Below are 20,962 nucleotides of genomic sequence, written 5' to 3'. Positions count from 1 at the left end.
AATAACATTACTGGTGAACATCAAGCAGGTTTCAAAAGAGGATATTCTACCATAGATCACATGTTCACATTACTTGCACTCATACAGAAGCAGTTTTCATTTAATCGTAAATGTTATGTAGTGTTCATCGACTTTGAAAAAGCGTTCGATTCTATTAAAAGAAATCTTAGTATGGCCTATGTTGTTTTAAAATGGTATTAAAGGTAAATTTGCACAAATGTATTGAATGTATGTACGATAATGTTAAATCAAGAGTTAGATGTGGGGCGTGATTAACTGACTATATCAACTGTACAGCAGGAGTAAGGCAAGGAGACCCATGCAGCTCACTACTGATTATTTTCTGTCTTTATAAATGAGCTGGCAATAGAGGTTATCAACAATGGTAGGCATGGAGCAACATTTTTAAATGATCCATTTGAATTGTTCATTCTTCTTTTGGCTGATGATGTTATTTTGTTTTCAGAAACTGTTGTTGGATTACAAACTCAGCTGAACAATTTACACAAGGCAGCTTTATCACTTAAATTAAATGGTAACATGCCCAAAAGTAATATGATTGTTTTTCGAAAGGGTGGCTATCTAGGAGCAAGGGAAAGGTGGGTTTATAACGGTATTATAATGCCTGTGGTGAATGTTTACAAATATTTGGGAATTCTTTTTTTCTACTCGTCTTAGTTTCGTAGCAATTGCTTGTAAAGATCTTGCTAGTAAGGCCGAAAAACTTTATTACGTATCATGCAAAAGTTATATGTTCTTAATAATAATTCATCTGAGTTGTTTATAAAACTGTTTGATGCACATGTGCAACCAATTGTGCAGTATGGTTCTCAATTATTGGGGTTGGACAAAGCTGTTGTTCATTGTGAGTCTGTTCATGCATTTGCAATTAAACGAATTTGAGGGGTACATAGGCGAAAACCAAATGATTTAGTGTACGGTGAAATCAATCGATATCCAATATATGTTAACTGTAACTGTGCAATTAGTTGTATTCGCTATTATTTAGGACTATTACAAATGGAAGATTTTAAACTGCCATACAAAGATTACCAAATGTTAAATAAATTGGATAGTAGGGGTAGAACTGATTAATTGGGCATCAAATGTGCGCCTCTGTTTGTTTAAACATGGTTTTGGACATGTGTCAACTCAAGGTGTGAGCTGTGAAAGAGGTTTTATAAATGCTTTTCGACAACGTCTAATAGATTGTAGATGGCAGGAATAGAATCAGCATATTTCTACCAGTGAAAAATTTGAGTTATATAGAACATTTTCTCAGTCTCGCATGTTGTGAAACCATAATTATTTGCTTTTGAATCTTGATAAACATATAAAATATATCACTACGAGGTTTAGACTGGGTATTTCTGATTTGGCTGTGCATCGGTATAGATACAAAAATGTTAGAGAATCTGATTTCATTTGTCCCATGTGTAAACGTTCAAAAGAAGACGACGTTCATTTTGTTGTGAAGTACTGAAAGAAATCGGTCAGAGAAACATTTTATTGACCCAGATTCTATCGACTACCTTGTCTTTTAAAACTGGTTTTATTGTTGTCTTGTACTGACCACTGTGATGTTGTGCGAAATTTGTCTCCGTTTTTCTACAAAGCCTTTAGATATAGGGAACTACTTATTAAAATTTTCTTAATATTCCTGATTAACCTGATATATCCATAGCTGCATTGCTTTAATCTTTATGTCTATATTTGGTATGATTATTGTCTGTTCACATTACCCTTCATGAGGGGCCTAGGACTAAAATGAATAAACAATCTGAATCTGAATCTGAATCTCTCTCTCTCTCTCTCTCTCTCTCTCTCTCTCACACACACACTAATTGTGAAAAGTGTAGGAGGGAGGGAGGGAACGAGGGTGTGTGTGTGGAGGGGAGGGAGTGGGGGAGAGGTGGGGGGGTGGGGGGGAGCGTGTTTTCCACTTGGTGATATGAGCATGTTGCTAAAGTCATTAAACCATTTGAATCTGTGTGTGTGTGTGTGTGTGTGTGTGTGTGTGAGTGTGTGCCGTGGAAGCTGCGATACGTAGACTAGAAATGAGTGTGTGGAGGAGGGGGGTAGAGGAGGTGCAGGGTAATGTGTGTGTGTGTGTGTGTGTGTGTATGTGTGTTGGAGCTCATGTACGTTTATATGTATTTGACTGTGCTTTCATATCTGTGAAACTGCATATTTGGTGCACATCTGTTATGCATGTGTGGGTGTATGTGCGAATGTGTGTCTTCATGTTTTACATTTATTTGTTTATTTATCATCATTGTTGTCTTATTTATTTATTTATTTATTATTATTATTTTATTATTATTATTATTACTACTACCTTTTATATTATAATTATTATTTATTTATTTATGTAAGCTTATCTATTATTTATTCACCTTTTTTTTCTCAAGGCCTGACTAAGCGCGTTGCTGGTCAGGCATCTGCTTGGCAGATGGATTTGTCCGAATGCAGTGACGCCTCCTTGAGCGACTGAAACTGAAACTGATCTCTCTCTCTCTCTCTCTCTCTCTCTCTCTCTCTCTCTCTCTCTCTCTCTCTCAGCGTAGAGTCTCTCTTTCTCAGTTTCTGTCTGTCTGTCTGTCTGTCTGTCTCTCTACGAAATCGGGTCAGTGGCGTCGGTTGGCATAATACTGACGATCTGAAGCGGCAGAGCACGAAGACTGTGTGCACGCACACGGATAATGTTTTCCATTTGGTGATATGTTGATTGCGTCATTAAACCATTTGAGTCTTGAGTATTGATTCTCTCTCTCTCTCTCTCTCTCTCTCTCTCTCTCTCTCTCTCTCTCTCTCTCTCTCTGTCTGTCTGTCTGTCTCTCTGTGTCTCCGAGTCTCTCTCTCTCACACACACACTGGTACACTTTCGGCGGCACCGCCGCCGGGCGTACGCCGGCACCGTGACGCACGCACACACACATACACACGCGCACGCACGCACCTGTTTTTCAGGTCAGTTTTATCCCGGGACAAATATGCATGGATGATGCTTACAACCATAAAAAATTATGGTATTTCCGATGCGGCTGGCTGGGCATTTATGATAGTACTGAAAGAGCACTGAAATGTTTTGCCGCTAAACCCGTGTGCACCCCCACTGAGCGTCCCTTTCCCGGCCCACTGACCCCACTGACCCCATCCTCTCCCTCACACTCACATTAGTCTCAGTTGGGGTTCACATGTGTGACTGACAGTTGGATTTCTTGTCACTGTCAGCTGAGCTCTGTGCTAATAAATACAGCCCATTAATTGAGATTTGACAGACAAAAGAATTTATCAATACGGTCTTCTCGACTGATTCAACGAAAACGAACTAACTGATTGGGGGAAAAGACCATACCACGCGACGTTGACGGTTTTATGTTTTAATTTCAATAATTTGTGAATGAGAACAAAAAAATCCTGGCTTCTCATCTAGAACATTTTCATTGGCATTATCTAGAACTGTTAAAAGACCTCTAGCCAACTGATTTCAGAATTCTATATAACAATGCCTTACAGAAACCACTGAACCACAGAAACCCAATATACGGCTTTGATAATTACCATACACGATGTATATCGGTACCGCGTATTACTTCAGTTTCACCGGTTGATAATTATCATGCACGATATACATCGGTACCGCGTATTACTTCAGTTTCACCGGCTTCAGTCTCGAACTGAGGCCGCAGCATATATGTATCAGTTATCAATCATAGTGGTGAAGCCGAATGAATATAGAACTATATCCATGTTGTCATGGCCGATTGAGTACTCAGTACCTACGACTGACCGGCAAAATGCTCAGAGGCGTGTGCGCGCCATACATATCATTAGTGCACTCAGAAGCACTTACGCCGGCAAGCATGCGCGCGCGCGGCGTCCCTTCATTAAACAACGATAATGATTTCTTCAGTAAAACTCAATTTATTTATTTGATGTTCACGCGTCTTCATGTACGGGTGCGGTTTCGATGTTGACAAGCTCATCCCAAATCCAGGCTATATTCTTGACCCGGTCACCATGCGCATGAATGACCTTATTCGCTTCCGGGAAAACTGTTGTAAACGTGGAAGATAACGATGCCCGAATGAAATGTTACTGTAAGCGCAAGCAGTGTGTGTTTAGAGCTCGTCAGTATTGATGAAACGGGCGATTAGGGTATCAATGAAACAGCATATTTACATTACTCTGAAAACGAAACAACGATTCGACATTGCTCTGCCCCGGAACGTGTATAAAACGACCTTGATCTCTCAAGGTCACGAGGACGCTGCACCCACTGCAAAGGACGGCTGTTACAATCGTCTGCAACCATTGCACCAGGGAAGCGTGAAAACTCGAAGCTCTCGGTTTGAGATAGTCCGGCGCGCTGTTGCAGAGCACATAAGCAGAGCTTAGCTTTCTGAGAAAAGTACGAATATGTCTTTTAAAGTTTATATTACGAGAAAACTGCCAGAGGATGAAGTCTCAGTTTTGAAAAAGAAGAGTGACAAACTCAACATCTCGACATGGGAATCCGAAAACGTGGTACCCAGAGACGAATTGTTAAAGAACGTTGCTGGGGCACATGGCGTTCTCTGTACCATTACCGACAAGATTGACGGAGAATTTTTGGATGCAGCAGGTATGTAAATTTTAGTATTCAGAAGTTAAATTGTTTGTGTGAGTGACTTGTTTGCATTTTCTTTTCCAACGGTTGTGTTTGCCATGTGATAACGATCAGTGTATTATTTTCTGTATGGTTTTTGTTTTTGAAGTAATTATTTTCCATTTGATGTGAAATTAATGGCCATAGAAAATAAGTTGAATTTCACACACTTTACAGTTAGATAATAATAATAATAAGTATTTATATAGGGCTGAATCTTGTGTAGAGACAAATCACAGAATCACAGAAATGTTTGGCTATAGGCTAAAAGACACCATTCAAAGACACCACCCAGTTGTTTCCTTTTTTCCTTTTAGTATTAAAAACAAAACAAAAAAAACCCCAGGCTTTTAGTTTTGTATGATTTAACAATAATTTTGATAAATCAACACGTTCTTTTTATGAAGGCAATAGAAATGAATTATAACCATGTCAGGTCAGTACTGAAAATCTGCACAAATACACATGCACACACAATCCCAACTATGTAGGTGCATGCACACATGCACATACATGTGCAGGCATGTGCACGCACGCATGCACATGCACATGCACACACACACACACAGTGTATAACTGGAGACATTAAAAAAAGGGCATTACGAACACAACTGTCAAAATGTGCACACAGCCATCTAAAATGGTGGCACACAAAATGGGTTTTCAGTCATTCATGCTCATGGGCACACAATGTACACATCACATACATGCCCAATATAGTGGATTCAGGATAAAAGGTGAATAGGGTAATACTACTGAGATGGCTCACATTCCCTTGTTTGAAAAACCACAACTTTGAGAGAACATATATGAAGGGAAGCAATCCTTGATGGTCTATATGCTTTGTTTGTAGCATGTTCCCCCCCCTCTTTTTTCAGGGGTGCTCAGTGAAATTATTGTAAGACAAGATCTATATTTTTGGGGCAGTGAAAATAGAATGCTGAGGTAGTTTTGCTTTAAAAACTGACTCCCCTATTTATAATTTTGCTTGGCTGGGTTCTAGGAGCCTGGAAGTAAGGAATGGTTGAGGTCTTGAACACTTTGAACTTTGACCTTACACAGCACACATTTGCAGTAATATGTTTGTGAAAGACCTATATTTAGTCTGAGTCAGTCACTGAGTCTGTCACACACTGTGTTTATGAGATAATCATCATAATGCAAATGTTTTTAATTAAATTAGATGAGCATAGTCAGCAAGTCATTTATTCCAGTCTTTATTTAAAAAAATATTATTATTGTTTTTTGTTTGTTTTTTAATTGTTTATTTTTGTGTTAGTTTCTTTACAGGTATTAACTATTATTTTCATGAATAATATATATAGTCAGACACAGTCACTGAGTCAGTATTTACAAGACACACATGCAGCCTTTTTTTATAATTTTTTTTTTTATTCATCATTGATCAAATGAATATATTCCGCATTTCAATTATTTCAGTCATTTTTATATTTTACTTGTATATTTTTGTATTTGTTTCTTTCAAGTTATTGTCATTCAGTTTCAATACAATATGTCTGTAGTTCATTTTTTCACCAGAGTGCATTAATGTGCTTTCAGTTTCACTTACACACACACACACACACACACACACACACACACACACACACACACACACACACACACACACATTTAGATATGTTTCTTGTTAGAATACATAGATGTGTTTGTGGCATGTAAGTTTTAACTAAAGTTAATGTGAATATCCTGTTGTATGGTTTGAGTTGCCAATGGCAGTGGTCTTTGCTATTTTAGGCCCTTCAGTTTCAGCTGCCAGGGATCATGTAGCTATGGTCTTTTGTTTTTCCCCACTAGTCTAACACCCTGGCTCAAGTATGATTATTATAATGATGACAATGGTTATAATATAACTCATATAGCACCTGCACTACGTCAGAGACTAAATTTGAAAAGTGCTTTACAGACAGTCATGTGCACAACAGGCTACCTATAACAGTATAAGGGTTGAGCTGACTGACAGTAGCTGCCTTTAGGCGCTCGTCATTCATTTCCTGTGTCATTCAGTCAGGCTTCAAGTGCACACATACATGTCAGCTCTATATGCAAAACTGAGCTTACATTCAATCAAAACATGGAAAACAGGGAGACATTTTATTTTCATAGTATTGTGCAGTGTTTGAAGCTGTTCTGTTTCAGAATATTATTATTAAGGAATACTCGAATAGGCAGTGGCAGTGTGATGGTTATCCTCAAAGAAAAAACTGAATGTAATGTTTTACTTATATTTGTATAATTTCTCTTTTTGCATTGGTTATATCTTGCTTTTATTTGTGTGGTTGACCATTCTGTGTAACTTTTGGTGGGTGTGTCTAGTTGACCGTTCTGTGTAACTTTCGGTGGGTAATAGTACACTCAAGTAATGTGTCTTGAGCTTTATACGTTAGTGTCTTTATGGAAGGCGCAGTGTGAAAAAACTGTTTTTATTATTATTGTTGTTATTATCATTGGGTGTGTTTTTTTGTTGTTTTTTTCCTTCATGATGTTGTTTGTTTATTTTTATTTCTGAAGGTTTCTTTTTCAGGATCCCAACTGAAGGTGATCTCAACGGTGTCATCGGGCATGACTCACATTGACCTGGCCGAGTGCAAGAAGCGCAATGTGCAAGTGTACAACACCCCGGACATGGCGTCGGACAGCGCTGCTGAGTTTGCCGTCACTATGGTTTTGCTTGTGGCCAGGAGATCGCTGGACGGTGAGATCCGGGGGTCATGTCTTATTGAAATGATGCCATCCTGTTCACTGCTCCTCTGGCAACAAAGGAGTTGCCCCTGGCAAATTTATATGGAAAAATCAACCTTGATTGGAAAACAAATACACTTGCAGGCAGAAAAAAACAGAGGTGCTCTCACTGTAGCAGCACACTCTCTTTGAAGAGAGCTGCTTGAATTTCACTGAGTAATCTGTTGTTACAAAAGTGTGATGCAGTATAATACAAGAGTACTACTGATGATAGATATTTTATTCATATGCTGATACAGTGCTTAGTCTTGTGTGGAGTCAGATCAAAGCGCTTTTACACCAGACATTTGCATGTATGGGTAACTGTGAATGAAACATTGAAAGGGATGTAAAAGAGAAAATTTCTGCTACTGAATTGAAAAGGATCAGTTGTGAACAAATATAAACATTCAGGCAACTAACTGGGAAGAGCCTAATAATTTTTTTCTGGATCCAGAACTTCAGTGGAATAAATCACCATTGATTTGGAACTATGGTTTAATCTGGAAGACTTACAACCTGTCATTGGTATGACTGTAAAGTATTACTAGAGAAAACAAGTTTGCTAAAGTTTAGACCTTGACACACACAGTAAACACACACTCTCACACTTATTTGCCTTCACCTCTACACTCCATCTCACTCTCTATGATCGGCTTCGGATCCACTCTGTTTACGCATACCCAGATTCAAACACTCGACTGTTGGCTGCTGTTCTTTCTCTGTCTCTGGACCTTGTAATTGGAATGAACTTCCTCTTTTACTTCGTCAGGTCTCCACACTCAGCTCTTTCAAGTCTGGCCTTAATCCTTTGAGCCCTGACCACCGCTTTACTGGTGGTAAAGAAAAATGACATAATGCCTAGCCACCGGTTGAGCGGTGCGTAAACACTTGTGTCGTGTTTTGCTATTGGTTGACTTATATTGAAGAGCTAATCAGAAAAACCGTAATATTCTGACGTCAGCGAACATAGTACCAACATGGCCGCGCCTGTTTACTGTGTTTTGTGCATGTGGTTTGGATAAAAAAGATCGATTTCAGTATGTCAACCAATAGCAAAACACGACACAAGTGTTTATGCACCGCTCAACCGATGGCTAGGCATTATGTCATTTTTCTCTACCACCGGTAAAGCGGTGGTCAGGGCACTCTTTTTATATCTGCCGTGACACATTAAATAACAATTATTTGCAAAGTTTGGCTCAGGAGCTCAGGCAGAAGGGTTAAAATTGCTCAGGAACTCAGGGCTCAAAGGGTTAAAACCCACCTCTTCCCAAAATAGCCTCCCTTCCCTGCCCCTTCCTTGTCTTCAGTTTTTTCCAGTTTTAGAGCTATGCATGCGTTTGAATGACTGGTGCGAAAGTGCTTTGATTTGTCTCTGCACAAGATTCAGCACTATATAAATAAATATGATAAGTATGAACACATTGACGCCTTCTCAAGGAACTGATACTGTGCTGTGGTGATTGCAGGCATGGATGCGGTGGTGCGGGGTGAGTGGGGCCTGTGGAAACCCATGTGGATCTGTGGCTTTGAGATGGGCGGCAGGACCCTGGGCATAGTTGGCTTTGGACGGGTTGGCTTTGGCGTCGCCCGTCGCCTGAAACCGTTCAACATCAAGGAGATCATCTACTATGACGTGTGTGAGAAGGAGTTTGGGTCCAGCATCGGGGCTAAACGAGTGCAGAAACTTGATGACCTCCTCACCCAGTCCGACATCGTGTGCATCTGCTGTGCTGCTACCCCCTCCACCATCAAATGTAAGTGTGGATGACGGCTGGGAAGGAGAAGTATGGGGTTGGGGGGGGTGTTCATGGGGGGTATGTGGGAGGGAAGGCTTTGTGAGGGTAGCCTCATGCCTAGGAAGTGAGATTCCTGGTCTGTGGTGTGAGTCCGGCACAAGCACGAGTCATGTTTCTTTCCTCCACCACCCCCTCTCCATTAGACCTTGAGTGGTGGTTTGATGTTAGTCTTTCAATGCGATAATAAGCTGAGGAACTCTGTGTGTGTGTGTGTGTGTGGCTGTAGCATGCATTAAATAGATGCTAAAAGGCATGACAAGAACAACTTTGTCTATGATGAAAATATGTGTAAAAATCCAGTTGGACAGGTAAATGACTGGTTGTCTATGATGAAAATATGTGTAAAAATCCAGTTAGACAGGTAAATAACTGGTTGTGAAGTACCATTAGTTTAGAGAAATGTATTGATATCTACATTCAGTGACACCACATGGATGTTGAAGGTGCTTATGTTGCCAGCATGAAATGTCCAGCATGTTAGGCCATTGGCTTTAGTAGTGGCTTTAGAAGTTTTGAAAGGATCAATATAAACAGTGGAGATTTAACTTTGCTTATCAGTGGCTTAGTAGAAGTGAAAGTTAATGTCCATAGCCCTAGTTTTAGCATTTTGGAACTGATAAATGTGTAGAGCTGAGATTTTATTGCTCTTACAGACAGCTTTGGGAGTATATGTGTGAGGCCATGTACATTATAGTAAATGTACAGGTTTGTTGTTGTTGCTGCCTTGAATGACACTGTTTTGTTTCACCTTCAGCATCTTTGGAAGATACAGTCACGACTGTAAACAGTGTTACAGAAGATATGAAACCAAAAGGTACTGTCATGATTGTAAACAACAGTTACACACCTGCAGCCGTTTGCATGAGCAGCTGCTACATATTGCAGCTATGATCCATTCCCAGATGACAGCTATCCTTGCTGCTAACTGTCATAACAAGGCGCATGCATGAGACCAACATTGAGATGAAGGTAGCTTGCAGCCGGTCTCTACAAATTGGTGACACAGCAGGGAATCCCTTCATGAGGATGCTGGGGATCTCAGTGTTATGAATAGTATCTGTCGTCTTTAAATTCTGTGTAAAAAGTGTACTCTTTTCTATCGCTCTCTGGCTGTTTCCTTTTCTTTCTTTCTGTCTCTTCCTTTCTCATCATCTGCCTTGATGGTTTATATTGGTGTTGTTTTTTCCAGAATATTGTCTTTTTTTTGTCTTTTTTTTTTTAGGGGTCTTTTTCTGTACTTAATGATTGGGTATTCTTACCGCGTTTCATTTTTTTTATATGTGCACCTAGGAAGTATGAGTACCTGCTCTAGCAGTGCGTTCAGTGCAGTCTCCACTCCGCTGTTAATAAAAACTCCAGTCCATATTCAGTGTTCATAAGTTTTAGACAGAAGGAGGAGACAGTGTGGCTTCTTCTCCAGCTATCAGAATGCTGTCTTCACACACATGCTCACGATGTAATACACATGCACTCGCTTTGTAACACACACATGCTCACACATAATACACATGCATTAGCCGGAGGTATAGTCACAGGCATACAACACTCCATAGGCACACAACATGAAATCCCCTTTCTTCCTTAAAAATAAAAACCTAAAAAAATGAAGTGTAAAGTGACTAATTTAAGACCTTCCACAGATAAGACTCAACCACTAACAATTATTCCAGACAACAGAAGACACTTGAAACCTATCTCATACAAGCATCTGAAACTCAAAGCAAAATTTCTCACACACAGATGTACTTCAAAATTTGAAAGCACAAATATGAAATAATGAAAAGTATTAACTCTGAACCTTGCCCTTTCTTTCATTTTTTGTTAGATATTTATTTGTATTGCATTGTATTGCTCTTTTTTTTTTGTCACAACAGATTTCTCTTTGTGAAATTCAGGCTGCTCTGGCCCCGGGAGAGCGTGTCGCTACACTGAGAGCGCTACCCATTTTAAAATACTTTTTCCTGTGTGCAGTTATAATTGTTTTTCCTATCAAAGTGGATTTTTCTACATAATTTTGCTAGGGACAATTTTGTTGCCATGGGTTCTTTTATGTGCGCTAAGTGCATGCTGCACACAGGACCTCGGTTTATCATCTCATCCGAATGACTAGCGTCCAGACCACCACTCAAAGTCTGGTGCAGGGGGAGAAAATATCAGCGACTGAGCCCTGATTTGAACCAGCGCGCTCAGATTCTCTCGTTTCCTGGGTGGACGCATTACCCCTGGTCATCACTCCACATACATACATACATGTACTGGACTAACATAAAGCTAACATTGTGTTCTCATGGCTGGAATAATATATCCAAAATTAACACCGTCTCAACTGAATTACCAGTATTTACCGGAACTGTGATAAACAACCCCACAACACATGCCAAGTCAAAACACTATGAAACGGCACAAATTGAAATACGTTTGAATAAGTACAACCTTGAAAACGATACATGTCATTCCAGCATCCACATGTTCATATTTTTTATCTACATATCTGTTTTGTCACAGGCTTCAGTGTTTTTTGCCCACGTATAATTCCAACATTGAAGTCTTTGAGACTGCCTGGTGTTTTGACTTTTTCGAGTGATGTTTTGACTTTTTCGAGTATATGAACTCAAGTGGCTAACACTTCTTTTTCTGTTTGATAATGTCTTTGCTCAGTATAAGTGAGGTGGTGGCACGCATAGTAGATCGGTCCATCACCACGTTATAAGTTTAAATCAAAAGTGCACCCAAACCAACTTTACATGCATCAGCAGTGATTCCTGTCTGTGCTTTCAGATCAAATATGCTTGTTCAGTTGCTTTCGCAGGGTCATCTTTCAATGTTCTGAAAAACACTTTTTCCTGTTCCTGCCCCCTCTTGAATGCAGTGCCTTTTCTCGTCAGGTTTTTACAGTGCTTCTGACTTTGTCAGGAGTTTGGGAATAAATTGCATACTGAAATTGACAAGTCCAAGAAAGCTTCTGGCCACAGACGTTGATTTAGGTCTTTCAGCATTTTGACTGCTTTGACCTTTGTGGATGACAGGTCTTTTCTTTTATCAGATAAGAGAAATCCCAGGAACTGAAGTTAGTTCATTCTGTACACACACTTTTTTTTGTTCATTGTCAGTCCATTTTCTTTCAGTGTTGTCAGCACTTTATCCAGTCTTCTGATATGTTCTTGTACAGTCAGCACAGATGATTATGTCATCTGTCGTGTTTCTACTGCCTGGGCAATCCTGCTGCATTTGTTGCGCAGAAGTTTAACCAAACATCAGTCTTTTGCACCAGCACAGCTCAGTGTGTGTGGCGAAAGTTGTGATTGGGCGAGAAGCCTAATGGAGTTCCAGCTGATGAAAACCCATATTGATATCTAATTTTGAGAATACTTTGCTTCCATTCATCTCTAAAAGTGTTTCTTCAATTGTGGAATTGGAAGACGATCGCATTCTAGTCTCATTTGTTTGTTGCATGTCTATGCAGAGTCTACAGTTACCGTTAGGTTTCAGAACTACCACAATTGGATTCAGGAATGAAGTTGGACTGTCAGCTCGTTCATTAATGTCTGCCACTTCAAACTCCACAATTTTCTTCTCAGTGTTCGGTCTCAGACTGAATGGAGTGGGTCTTGTGCTTTCTGAACAACTGGTTTTGCTTCTTTTCATGAAGCTTGACTTGTTTGTTTTTCAGTTTCCCCAGCCCTTTGTACAAAAGTCTGTATTTTGATTTCTTTTTTAGTTTTTCTGTCACAGAACAAGCATGTATTTCCTTCTTCAGTCCTACCCTGAGCACATTGAGCTTTTCTGCACTTTTCCCAGGCAGTGTGACAGCTTTCTTTTTAATAGCACCTGTTTTTATTTTGTTCCTTTTCTAAGGTACTATGTACAGATAATGGCTTGTCTTTACCACAAGCAAAGAGTTTTCTGTTACTTGTTTACTGTGATGTCCATTTGACTTGCTTTCTCTTCAGCATTTCCTATGTCTGTCTGTCCATAATGTTGCTGCAAGCTCCAGCATCCATCACAGCTGACAGATGGACATCACCTACAATTAGATAAACACAAATTACAGACTGGTTGAGTGCCGTGTGAAGCGCTGAATGCATAGTCACCATCATTCACACCAGTATGATTTTCAACACATACCTCAATTTTTGAACATATTTTCGACACATATATATGTGTGTGCATCAACATGCATATCATCATCAATGTCGTCATTTGCATCAACATGCACATCATCATCAGTGTCTTCTGCATCAACATGCGCATCATCAATGTCTTGAATGTCAAGCCTGGAACTTTACAAAACTAGTGCTCTTTTCTGCCTGCCCTTGAGCCTTCCCCTTGCCACCAGATTATATATCTGAATCCTTGTTTCCACCGTTTACAAGTTGACACCTGCTGGGGATTTTTTTGTTGTTGTTGTATGTCTGTATTTTATATAGTTTTGTGTACTATTGTTGTTGTTTTTTTGTGTGTTTTTTTTGCGTGTGTTCAGATTTTGTTTTTTTTTAATCCCCTGGCAAGATATTGTCAGAGTTCAGTATCAAAAGAATGTATTAGCTTACTTCATGCAGATGAACGTGACTGCACTTGTACTTAATTTTCTTTTCCAGATTTCTTTCTTTTAAGGTTTTAGTGGATCAGTATTGACTGGTTTCATATTGCATTATGTGGTTGGCTGGATAATCAGTGACACTGAAAATGACTGGAGCGCACCTTCAGTTCATGGAAAAGTGCCAAACTGTGGCACACTGGCTGTGTATGCAATATGTGTTTACCAGACTGAATTGTCAGATAACACAATTCACAAGTATGCCCAAACTGAAACTTGAACCTTATTGGATATCGATGAATTGATGTTTCTGTTTCTTTTCTGAAAGGTCTGCTTTGTTACTTTCATTATTTGCGTATCTTTTTATATATATATATTTTAATCTTTGCAGCTGGTTGTATTATTATCAGCCAGTGAGTAATGTATTTAATGATAAGTTCAAATATTGAAAGTGAAAATGAAGAGAGTTCCGGTTTTACCTCCGACGTCGGCAGGTACCTTTCTTAATAGTATTTAAATATCGTGTTTTATTCAAGTGTTAGAAGTGACATCCTGTTGGGAAAATCATCGCCTGCAGTCTGTGTGGATCTGGTGTATCACCTGTGTTCGTATTTTGTGGTGCAAGTGTGTTCAGTGTGAGGAGCCCGCGGGTTAGTGCTGTCAGTGGTGTATACCAGGCCCAGCCACGTGTTCCGCCATGGCGGTGGACACGGAGTGCGGGCCGGTGTTCGTCACGGCGAGAGCCCTGCCGAGCTTCAATGGCATGCCTGACACTATAGACTTATGTATAGCAGCAGAAAGAGTCACGGGTAGAGGCACCATCAGAGGTGCTCAACGCATTAGAGGTTTGTGGCGCCTTTACCCGCAACAAAAACAATTCAGAGACAAACTGCTGATAGAGGGCATTGAATTAAGTGGAATACACATAAATTTGTTGGACAAGAACCCTTTTGCCTTCAGTGACAGTGACGGCGAGGAAAAACCAGCCACCAAAGTCTGGATTTCAGACATCCCACTGCATTGTGGAAACAAAGACATTGAAACGGCGCTGAAAAAGATAGGCTCAGAAATTCGATCGCCTATAAAGAACGAACTCGCAAGAGACAAAAGCGGGCAATTGACAAAATGGGAAACGGGGAGGAGATTTGTGATTATCTCCACCCCAAAAGAACCTCTACCCCCCAAAATAAAAGTTGGCATCTTCCATGCCGGAATATACCATAAAGAACAAAAGCAGGGACAACAGAAAAAGTGTAATAAATGTTTAACAGTGGGACACGTTGCGGCAGAATGTCCCAACCAAGTTGTGTGTATCTCATGTGGTGTTGAAGGGCACAAGAGGGGGGATCCTGTGTGCAAACCACCACCCCACTCCCACTCCCAGGCAAACACACAACACACCACAGAGAGGTGTGCTCAACCAAGCAGTGTGCAGGAAGAGAGTGAGAACGATGCTGCCACACATGAGCCCTCGCCTGCCGCGAGCAGGAGAGCAGTGCCAGAGGAAAGGAACAACACGCAGCGCTCACGCTCACACAGCACAACAAAGAGAAGACGCAGCCAGTCTTCGGAGGAGGAGAGGAGTAATCTTCGCCGCTCGCGGATTGAGGATTTCTTCTCGCAGAAACTAAAGGAAACGGGAGACAGCAATGAAAGAACGGAGCCACCAGCAGCAAACAGCGCCATGGGTGATACCTGATATCACCGGTGTTCTCTCCATGTCTTCCCCCACCACGACCCCGGCTATGTTTTACGGACTTTATGATTGAATGAACAACGATTTTTGATGTGATGTTACCACTTCAATGGCTAACGAAATTAGCATCGGAACTTTGAACGTTAGAGGGCTCCGAAATAAGCTAAAAAGAATGGCCTTGTTCAAATACTTGAGAGAAAGGAAATTAGATATAATCTGCCTACAAGAGACATATATTACAGAAGATTTAGCTTCCCAAATTAAAAGAGAGTGGCATGGAGATATTTTTTACAGTGTAGGAACAACAAAAAGTAATGGTCTCCTTACTCTTATAAGTAAAAAGCTACATTATGATAATATGGACCTAAAACATTCCACCAGCAGAATATTAAGTCTTCAAGTTAGTATGAAAGATAAACTACACACAATTATCAACTGCTATGCACCAAATACCACGGCAGAGAAAGTAGCCTTTATTACACAGCTCACAGCAGTGCTACAGGATAGTGAATCAGATCATATATGGGTAAACGGTGATTTCAACATTGCTCTGAACGAAATTGATAATATATCAGGATTACAACATGCTGAAAGAGAAATTCAGTCGCTCACGGAAATGGTAGCCAGTTTAGACCTGCATGATGCATGGCGATCCCAACACCCAGACACAGTGGCTTACACGTGGTCACGACCCAACCCTTTCACTGCCAGAAGAATAGATTATATCTTTTGTGATGCCATTGCTAAGACGAAAATCAAAGAGGCGAATATTGAAACGTTCCCACAATCAGACCATAGACTTGTTACAGTCACCGTAAAGCTAAATAACTTCCAAAGAGGAACGGGGTACTGGAAATTCAACTCAACACTTTTGAATGATAAAGGCTTCACAGATCAGATAAATAATACAATTGATGAACATTTCAATGAATATTATAACAACGATCCAGAAACCGCATGGGAAATGCTGAAAGTTAGAATAAAGTCTTTCTGTATACAATATGCTATCGGCAAATGCAAGGAAAAAAAAGACCCAAATGAAAAGTTAAAGCAACTAACAGAACTAGAAAACACTCTAAGTGGGGATCCACAAAATAAAATGATACAACAGCGAATACAGCAAAAGAAAAGAGAGATTGAAATGCAGGAAATGCACCGAGCAAGGGGAGCCCAAGTTAGGTCACGAATGAAATGGATTGAGGAAGGAGAAAAAAATACAAAATACTTCCTTAATATGGAAAGAAACCGGGGAACAACAAATATAATATCGTCACTGAAACTTGATAATCGAACTACGGAAAATCCATCAGAAATTATAAACGAAATTAAATGTTTTTACCAAAACCTATACAAAGAAAAGAAGGGCAGATCGCAAAACCGAAGTTTGACACAACATTTCCTCAGAAACGAGTCATTTCCAACTCTTTCTCATGACGAACGAGAACTGTGCGATGTAGATTTGTCTATAGAAGAATTCACACAGGCCCTCCAGACTCTAAATAAAGACTCTGCCCCAGGCATTGATGGATTAACCCCTTCGTTCTACCTACACTTTTGGGAAAGACTAAAAATGCCTTACTTCAATTGCATTTTTTCATCTGTCCAAAATGGACGACTTCCTTATTCGTTAAAGAAGGGCGTGATTACACTATTACATAAAGGTCAAAATCTGGACAAGAATAACTTAAGTAATTATAGACCGATTACATTGACGAACACAGATTATAAGATTTACACAAAAGCTCTCGCTAAACGTCTGCAAAAGGTAATAAAGCAGATAATAAATGACGATCAGGTAGGTTTTATAAAAGGCAGAAATATAACTTCTCATCTAAGGCTTATTGATGATCTTACTTCATATATAGATAAAACAAATCAGGCTGGTGCACTAGTAGCGCTAGATTTTTCCAAGGCCTTCGATACTCTATCCAAAAAATGTATCACGGAGGCACTCAGCATCTTCAATTTCGGCCCAAAATTTATACATTTCATCACAACCGCGATGAGTCAATCAGAGAGTTGCATCCATAATGGAGGTTGGCTATCTGAATGGTTTCCTGCGGAACGAGGAATAAGACAAGGTTGTCCACTGAGCCCTATGCTTTTTATAATTGCTGTTGAGATCCTTGCAATTAAAATCCGGAATAACCAGGATATAAAAGGAATCTCTGTTCGAAGTGGTTCCATCAAAGCAACAACAAAAGTCAAACAATTCGCAGATGATACAACATTAACAATGAAAAACGAAAGAGACATTAAACTAGCGATCCAAATTGTCGAACAGTTTGAAGAATTCTCTGGTCTAAAATTGAATAAGCTAAAATCGAAAGGTATATGGCTTGGTACAAAGAAAAATGAAAGCGGGAAGGTTGACGAAATCCCAATGATAAACGGAAAACTGAAAATCTTGGGAGTCTACTTTTCGGCCTCTATAGAGGCATCGCTAATCAAAGAAAACTGGTCAGAAAAAATCGAAAACATCCTGAGGATAATAAAGACATGGGAACGCAGGAATCCTTCACTATATGGTAAAATAATACTGGCAAAAACCCTGCTTCTGTCACAGCTCTCATATATCTTGCAAGCGTTGGCTATACCTAAAATAACTCTAAATTACATCAACAGTATCGTATACAGATTCCTATGGAAACGCAAATACAACAATAAAAAGGCTTTCGAAAAGATAAAGAGAAGCGTGCTTAATCTAAAATTAGAAGAAGGTGGCTTGAATATGATAAACGTGGAACACCAACAAAGGATGTTTCTTGCAAAATGGGCATCCAAATTTGTAGCAGAAGATAGAGACAGGTCTTTTTGGACACTATTAGCTAAAGAACAAATGTCTCCCTTCACGAACATTCATTGCACGTTCAACGCAAACATCGCCCCAAATGAAATACAAGGCTTAGATAAGATGAATTCGGTATTTTGGAAAGAAGTCCTAAAAGCTACTACAGCTTTGAATACAGAACGACAAATAGAAAATACGCGGACCGAACCAATTTGGAACAACAAAAACGTTAAATACAAAGGGAAAACTATTTTTTTCGCCAGATGGGCAAAAGCCGGTATAAACTACCTACAAGATTTGTGGACTACTGGAAATCTAATGACGTACGAACAGATAAAAGACATAGTTGGTTCTCACGCTGGCCTTGTGTTGGAGTACAATGCCCTGATCAATGCTATACCAAATGAGTGGAAAGCTGAAATGAACAGAGACCCTACACAACACACAGTTGGACACGAAATCAACACAGACAGAGGGTTCCTGAGTACATTACATAACAAAACGATCAGAGAAATAATAAACAAAAAACAAAACCATGACATATGCGCAAGTCAGTTCTGGAAACGAAAGCTAGATATAAATATAAACGATTACTTTACCACAGCTCGTGACTGTACGAAAGAATCAAGACTGAGGCTGCTTCATTTTAAGTTCATTCATAATATTTACCCAACCAACATTATGTTGCATAAAATGGGGGTAGCAAATTCAAACAAATGCATGTGGTGTCAAGAGGTTGACTTCATTGAACACTCCTTTTATCACTGTCAGAAATTGTCATCTTTTTGGAAAATGGTACAACAATATATCTTGACACATTTTGAGCAGCACATCAATATTAGTGAAAAAGTCGCTCTTTTTGGACTTCCCAGCTCTTTTAAACTGAAAACAAATCTCAGAAACCAAATCAATCAGGTCCTGCTAATAGCACGACTAACGATCTCCAAGTTCAAATATGGAAAATGTAAACACTTAGAACTAATATTTGATACTGAGATAAACATGAGAGTGAACACCAGGGATCGATTTTAAAAAGGCATTGGAAAATATTGAAATATTGGGAAAATTACAACCAAGTGAAAGAGAGAGGGAGAAAGAGAGAGAGAGAGAGAGAGAGAGGTGCATGCTACATTGCTTTGCATGTCAGCAAGAGATGCCTATGTGACTGTTGTATTCATGTTCTATATATGTATGTGTAAGTATGTATGTATATATATATATATATATATATATATATATATATATGGAGAGAGAGAGAGAGAGAGAGAGAGAGAGAGAGATTTATATATGTATGTATGTATCTAAGGAAATAAAGTAGATTTAGGGACCAAAAGGGAAAAATGATGACGAGCAAAAATAGGATCACACACACACACACACACACACACACAAACGCGCGCACTCACCCCACACATTAACACGCACGACTTTACACGTGTATGCTCATTCCCATACTAATGACAATACATGAAGGACCAGACACCCCCCTGGCCTGCCACCAAACGTGAAGAAAACAAAGAAGAGGAGATGGACGGGAAATGCAGTACGATGAAAAGAGGACACCGGGCAACAACCAGTGGAAGAACCAGATGAAGAAGATAAAATGTATCAGCAGGATGGAAGAATAAGCCCAGGACAACAACAACTAAACAAGCTGCAGCTCTGAAGATGAAGTCAGAGGATACAAGGCGACGAACCCGAAGGGCAAGAGACAATGACAGAAAACACGAGAAGAGAACCCACAGACATACAGAAACATACAATAGCGAACAGCCAACTCTGAACCATTAATTAACAGACAAAAATGGACATAACCAAATACAAAGTACATTACAGACACAACACAATAAGGATGGTCTCAGTATAGACCAGTCATCCCTGATGACGGAAATGTCTGATTTCCCTATAAAAAAAAAAAAAAAAAAAAAAAAGTGAAAATGAATCAGGTCGGTAGCTTATCTGTCTTGAAAGCCTCTTGCAAAGAACTGTGTACTCCACTTCTATACACTGTTATTACACTGGCTTCCAGTATGTGAGAGAATAAACTTCAAAATAGTTTGGATGAATGTTTTAGTTCATTGACTGGCTTTGCGTCATCTTACTTTTCAGACCCATGTACCCATGGGTACCTGACTTCAGTTGGGGAAGTTTAGAACGGTGGAAGGAGAGGATTCTGCTCCACCATCCTATGTCAGGCCCTAGACATGGTGGATAGAAGTTGACTGCCCCGATGGCTGTAACAGGCTATGGGACATTTCACCTTTCACCATGCATTTCATGAAAATAAAGCTTGCCTTTGATAGTGGGGACAGAGGAGTGCAGCCAACATCACTCTGTTCAGGAAGCAGCTTTCCACGTCATGTACCTGGGCTGTTGACGGCTGCCAGCAGGCATTTTATGCATGCTACGGTTGGGACATTTACCTGACTGTGGGTAAAGCTCTGGGCACAGTAGGAGACCAGCTTGCCATGCATGCTGTTCCTTAGCAGTGTATGTCTTTGGACCATTCAGACCTATTGTACAAGACTCTTGAGACATGGAGCTGATGGAAGGTGTATTGCCATCAGCAATGTAGCTTTGAAATATTTGTTTTATCTGTGGCAAAAAAATTGTTTACCTTATATTGTGGTAGAAACTGCAGAGACCCTGGCACTGACACAACCGATAACCTGGAGGAATCTGTTGAACACTTCTGTGTGGCGCCCCAATAACTCTTAACAGAGTTGAGGGAGAAGGAGAAGAGATG

General features: G+C 39.9%; 1 protein-coding gene across 5 annotated transcripts in view; it reads left to right on the top strand.

Annotated features, from left to right (window-relative positions):
• Nucleotides 1-4,282: 4,282 nt before the first annotated feature.
• The window catches only part of LOC143301944 (glyoxylate reductase/hydroxypyruvate reductase-like), a 37,707-nt gene continuing 21,027 nt past the window's right edge, over nucleotides 4,283-20,962 (top strand). For 4 of the 5 annotated variants that reach the window (XM_076616403.1, XM_076616404.1, XM_076616406.1 and 1 more), the window contains exons 1-4: nucleotides 4,283-4,627; nucleotides 7,194-7,364; nucleotides 8,863-9,150; nucleotides 9,947-10,006. In XM_076616403.1, the coding sequence (XP_076472518.1) occupies nucleotides 4,423-4,627; nucleotides 7,194-7,364; nucleotides 8,863-9,150; nucleotides 9,947-10,006 (724 nt within the window). In that variant the 5' untranslated portion in view covers nucleotides 4,283-4,422. The remainder of the gene's footprint in view (nucleotides 4,628-7,193; nucleotides 7,365-8,862; nucleotides 9,151-9,946; nucleotides 10,007-20,962) is intronic. The other variant, XM_076616408.1, reaches the window with a different exon arrangement.

Source organism: Babylonia areolata, chromosome 28, assembly GCF_041734735.1.
Source record: "Babylonia areolata isolate BAREFJ2019XMU chromosome 28, ASM4173473v1, whole genome shotgun sequence".
Taxonomy (NCBI): domain Eukaryota; kingdom Metazoa; phylum Mollusca; class Gastropoda; order Neogastropoda; family Buccinidae; genus Babylonia; species Babylonia areolata.
The sequence above is the reverse complement of the archived record's forward strand: the minus strand, read 5'-3'. Positions and strand labels throughout refer to the sequence as shown.